Below are 5,775 nucleotides of genomic sequence, written 5' to 3'. Positions count from 1 at the left end.
TCTCTCTCTCTAATTAAGAAAAAAACAAAACTTGTCAAACCATAGATGTCCATGCACTCACAAGTAACAAGAAGGCATCTCACTGCACTCATGAAATGATCAGTGAGAAGAGGTGTCACTTTATTGGATGCCTCCGTGCTCTTGGGTGGGGGGGCCTGGGGCCACCCGTCCTGGAGCACTTTTCTGTTGGAGTCAGCCTCTTTCTCCCCTCCACTCTCTCTGCTTTTTGGATACATTTCAACTTGAACTGGGGCAGGTGGCAAAGTTACCGGAAACCTTGGGCTTGGATTTTCCAGATGCTTCTCTAATTGGTTTCAGCGATTACTGACCCCAGACCGCATGCGAAAGCATGGTTTGCATTGTTAAAACAAAAACAAAAACAAAAACTGAGCAAACTGTGCTACCAGCAGCCTAGATCACCTTCCAGGACTTAGGAACAGGATCCTGCAAAACCACAGCTTGGGTGTGTGTGTGTGTGTGTGTGTGTGTGTGTGTGTGTGTGTGTGTGTGTTGAGGGGGGCATGCACTTGGCTAATGGGTTGTTTGGGAGAAGGTGGCTGCATTTTGGGGTAGCGGTGGGATGGTGCGAGACCGATTGTGTCTATGTCAAACCCCACGCTGTTCGAAATCCTGGCCCTACTTTGAGCATTTCGCAGCTTGGTAACAACATTGGAACAGGGTGCCCCGTCACCGCAGCTTGGGGGTGGGTATCACTTATTCTTCCTCAGGAGAAAGGGCTTGGTTTGACTTGTCGTGGTTCATGTGTGTTCTTTAGAAATCGGAGCGCACGTGGTTTCGTTGTATTGTCGGGGAGCAGGACTGAATGATGCCTAAGGTTTGTTATGAAAGGATCCAGCATCTGAAAAGGCAAGAAATGAGAGCTGGGTAGGCGCCTCTGCCGCCTTGGGGTTGCAGAATGTTAAGCGTGTGAAACAGTGATTTGGAAGCTGAGGGCTGTTGTAGAGGAACGTAGAGGGCTCCATGTGAGATCAGTGAGGGCAGGTCACATGGACAACTTCAGGAGATGGACATGGGATGGCGACACCCCTCCCCCCTCCACAGCTCCTATCCCACCTGCTAGATAAGGACGTTACAGGGGGCTGTGGAGCCAGGTGGGAGACAGCCCGACCGGTGAGAGCACCCTAAAACCTCCAGTCACCCAGTGACGGTCATTCCAGTACACAACGGGTATCAGATAAGCCCCCCCCCCCAGTGAAGCCAGGGCAGTTACAAAATGCTGTGGGGTCATCCCCAGATTCACATTGTCGGTGACCAGGCCCAGCTGTGATGGATGGCCCCTTCTAGGCCACAAGGCCTATCTGGGAACCCAGGTCTTGAGAGAGCTTCCACCCTCCCCAAGCGCAATTACTTTTTAAAGGGGAAAGAGGATTTTTCTGAGTCCTTCCCATTCGTTGAACAAACAAGAGCAAAACCATTAAGGCAAAACTATTTCAGGCTCATTTGAGTTTGGCTGCTAGAAACCTGTTTCTGCTATGGCAGCTGTAAACCTGTGTTTAACTTTGTGGTGACAGTCACAGGGAAAAACAAATAGAAAAAATAGCAACAAGGATGCTCTAGTCCATATATATATATAGGCTCCCAGACCTGACAGCAGCGGGTCCAAAAATATGTCAGACCTGGTTTTTTTTTGTTTTGTTTTTTTGCCAAGGAAGCCCAGGTTCATACAGAGAGGAAAGGAAGTGCTAAACACATGACAGTGACCTGCTAAAGAAACATGTGGGTGCTCAGATCCTTTGGGGGAAATTTCTAAGCTCTGCATAGTTATGATCTTGGGGTCCATCAGATAGGGGTAAGATCTGGGGGCTTTCTTGCTCTCTTTGTTTACAATTTTATTGAGGCATAATGGTCATACAATAAACTGCAATACTGGACGTATACAATTTGATAAGTTCCACACATGTAGATACCCAGGAAACTACCGCCATAACCACTTGTGAATATACCCAACACGCCCCCACTTTCTTTTTTCCCCCTCATTTAAAAAATTAAATTTATTGGGGTAACATTGGTTTAATAGCATGCTATAAATTCCAGGTGTACAACATTATAATTCGATATCTGTCTGCTCCACCAAATTTCCGTTTTTGAAACTATGTCTTCTACAATGCCTATAGTTAGTGACCTATGTGAGTGAAGGAACGCTTGCCCAGTGCGGTACGTCCATGTGAGTTTTAAGCACCATCTAGGAGATAGTGTGTCTAAATGCTCACAGCTCTAGAGACATGCGTCTCCAAACATGCATTTGGATATTTGTGTATCTGACAACCACACAAAGAATCGCTTCTTTCCTCTTCTTTTTCTTTTTTTATTTAGTTTCAGGTGTACAAAACAATGTAATAGTTAGACATTTACACCCCTCACAAAGTGATAACCCCCCTCCCTGAATCTACTACCTGTCTGACACTGTATACAGTTGTTACAATTCCATCGACTCTATTCCCTATGCTGTACTCCATATCCCGTGACTCTCTCTCTCTCTCTCTNGGTGGACCCAATGTAATCACCAGGGTTCTTGAGAGAGAGAGAGAGAGAGAGAGAGAGAGAGAGAGAGAGAGAGAGAGAGAGAGAGAGAGAGAGAATGTCACCCTATTTTGTTTGACTGGATTCTAGTTAAAGAGGCACAGAGAATTCCTCTAGTGGTGGCGTCCATCAGGGTGGGGGAAGTACCTGGAGAAGTCAACTGCGGAAACAGGGATTTCTTCCAACTGGGCATTTCGTCCACCTCTTATATAAGAAGAATCAAGAGCTTGGGAGGTTGAGCTATGTGGATGGATTGGTAATGAGCAAAGGGGGAGCGAGGCGGAAGAGAGAACGGGCAAACAGAGAGGCGCAGAAAGGACCCCGAGTCGAGACCCGGTTTCAGACTGGATCCTTCACCCCCCCTCCTTCCCACCCTCCCTGACCTTGGAGTCGTTCCAGAGTCCCACCCGATTGCCAAAGTCTGAATCGTTGAATGTATTCGCTACCTCTTTCATTGTTTATAGAAAGCAGGCGAAGCCTTTGAAACTGAACCGGGGCTCGGCCCGGGCTCTATATACAGACACCGATAAACACGGCAGTTTCGCCAAGACACTCACCCTGAAGTTCCTTTTAAAAGCTCGCTGAGTTTTAGCTAGCAATGCTAGACTTCTGGGGGAGGAGGGTGGGAGAGTCGTGCAGCTCAGTGCGTGAGTGCCTGCGCGCGCGCCCAGGCCCTGGGGATGTCCTGCCCACAGCCCTACGCATGCAGGACTGGAGCCCTCCGCGCCCTGGAGGGCTGAGAGCCCCGCGTTGGCCCAGAGCGGGCGCGTGTGAAGCCCCAGACAGGCCGGTAGGCCCACACCACCGAGTGTGTGAAGGGGGGAAGGGGGAGCCTCCTTGCTAGACTCCCCGATTCTCCAGCCCAAAGCCTCCCGCAATAAACTGACAACGGTGACATTTATTATTATTTGAAATTAAACAATGTCTGCTCCCCCCGCTCGGCCTGGGTGAACTAGGAGGCGCGTTCTGTTTATATCAAAGAACTAAGGTCTTCTGCCCATTCCGCCGAGGAAGGAAAGCCACAGTCCGCCTGCCGGCCGGCCGGGGCCTCCGTCTCCCGAGCCTGAGCCCAGAGGATTTACCTATAAAAGGCCTGCGAGGCCTCCCGTGCCTCCGCCCCCACCCCTGGCGTGCTTGCTGGGCCAGATAAACACCAAGGCTCCAGTTCCAAGGTTTGAAGGGAGAGGCCTCCACTCACCCCTTTCCACCATCTTTGAGTGAGCGGGGGTCTAGCAACTAATTCTTTTAGCCCCAGGCCAGCCCTAGGAATGCTTACTTTCTCGGGTGCACTCTTCCCCGGGGCGGCTTGGGAGTTCGGGGGACCGTCTGTGCCGGAGAGGGAGCGGGCACAGCAGTTTAGTTGCCGGATCACCATGGCTTTTCCGACCAGCCAATCCTCTCACCCTGTCCAGGCCTTTTTGAAACCAAATCTGGGTGGGTTTTTAATTTCTTTGAGGAGAGCCTAAGAGTTTAGACTCTCCAAGGACAAGTGCCCGGGGCCTTGGAGAAGTTGTGGGGCATTTAGGAAAAAATGCCTGCAAGAGACTCGTGTCAGAAGTCACCAACCGAGTTATAGACTCTGGAGACAGAGGACTGAAGTCAGGATAGGAGGTGTGTGGGCACCCACGCGTGTGCAGCCCCTAGGGCGCAAACACACACGTTGGTGTCCACGTGACATGGCAGCGCTGCCCAGATCTGCCAAAGCACCTGGCTGGGTGGAGCGGAAGGCCAGCTTTTTTCCCCTAAGAAGCCTTGTCCTGCCCCCCATATAAAAAAGTAGGTGTCTGGTTCTTAAAAGAGCATTTAGCAAGAGTTGAAATGGGGGTCCCTTGCAGGCCGACTTCAAAACCTGTTCTTTTGGAGCCCTAGCCTCCTGGTTTCTATTTTCCTCCTAGAGCAACTAAAGGGCTTTTCTCCTCCCCATAACTTCAAGGGAAACCCGGGATGGATCTTGGCAAGAGCGGAGTGGGGTTACTTTTCTCTTTCACCTTTCTCAAGGAATCGCTTCTTCCATTAAAATTTGTGGACATGCTTTTTAGAATACTGGCTTTAATTCTCTGTCTCTCTCCCTCCCTCCCTCCCTCCCTCTCTCTCCCTCTTTCTCCTTCCTCCTTCCCCTCTCTCCTAGGCGGATGTTTCCCAGTTATAAAGTGAAGGTGACTGGCCTTAATCCCAAAACGAAGTACATTCTTCTCATGGATATTGTCCCCGCTGACGACCACAGATACAAGTTTGCAGATAATAAATGGTAGGTACGAGAGGTGGCAGGTGAGGAGGGCACTCCGCAGATGGACCCACTAGACATGTTTTTGAGTTCCTACTGTACACCGGAAGCTTTTGCTGTCTATCCCATCGCATTGTTCTGATCTCACCCTGAGAGCAAGAAATAGCAGCCATTAGCCCCCATTTTAGAGATGAGAACACTGAGGCTCAGAGGCAGCAAAGTGCCTACCTCTATTACTGCACCCGCCACGGGTTGTGGATTTCTAAGAAGGGTATTGTTACCAAGCGCTGGAAGTATGTGGGGGGGTATAAACCATTTACAGTTACTTTTTATGAGTTACCCGCTTTGAACATGCCTTTTTATGAAATTGCAAAATCGGCCCCTGGTATTTGAGTAAAACAGGCAAGAGAGAGGAGGCCCATTCCTTGGGGTGATTGTTCCCATGGCTGCCAAGAGAGCAGAGGCTTAAAGAGGAAGCCCCCTCTGAAAATCCTCGCGTTTCCCAAGACTTTTTTGCATGTCCAGGCTCCCGGAATCTGCTGGTGGTTCGTGGGCAGCGAGGCCCCGTGCGGCCCTGGTGCTGGGGGAGGAATGGAGGTGGAAGAAGAAAGAACCGGGCAGGGCAGCTCTTCTGGACACTGGCGCCAGGTGTCCTGGGAGACCTGAGGGTCAGGCCGTTTCCAGGTCATTCTCACATTCGGCAGACCTGGCCAGGCTCGGGAACTGGCCGGCACCACACGGGTGCGCTAAGGCCGGGCGGCTCTGTCTCTCCTTGGTCTAGGTCTGTGACGGGCAAAGCAGAGCCCGCCATGCCGGGCCGCCTGTATGTGCACCCGGATTCACCAGCCACCGGGGCTCACTGGATGCGGCAGCTGGTCTCCTTCCAGAAACTCAAGCTCACCAACAACCACCTGGACCCATTTGGGCATGTAAGTACCTCATGTAGCCCAGCCTGGCATCCTCAGGTCCATATTCTTCTCTCTCTCTCTCTCTCTCTCTCTCTCTCTCTC

At 50.9% G+C, this 5,775-nt stretch overlaps 1 protein-coding gene across 11 annotated transcripts in view; it reads left to right on the top strand.

Annotated features, from left to right (window-relative positions):
• TBX5 (T-box transcription factor 5) overlaps positions 1 to 5,775 on the top strand; it is a 66,363-nt gene that overhangs the window by 15,109 nt on the left and 45,479 nt on the right. For all 11 annotated transcript variants that reach the window (XM_019641642.1, XM_019641641.1, XM_019641635.1 and 8 more), the window contains 2 exons: positions 4,670 to 4,789; positions 5,547 to 5,694. In XM_019641642.1, coding sequence (XP_019497187.1) covers positions 4,670 to 4,789; positions 5,547 to 5,694 — 268 coding nt within the window. The remainder of the gene's footprint in view (positions 1 to 4,669; positions 4,790 to 5,546; positions 5,695 to 5,775) is intronic.

The sequence above is a fragment of the Hipposideros armiger genome, unplaced genomic scaffold, assembly GCF_001890085.2.
Source record: "Hipposideros armiger isolate ML-2016 unplaced genomic scaffold, ASM189008v1 scaffold_62, whole genome shotgun sequence".
In the NCBI taxonomy this organism is placed as follows: Eukaryota; Metazoa; Chordata; class Mammalia; order Chiroptera; family Hipposideridae; genus Hipposideros; species Hipposideros armiger.
This window is presented reverse-complemented; position numbering and strand designations above follow the sequence as displayed.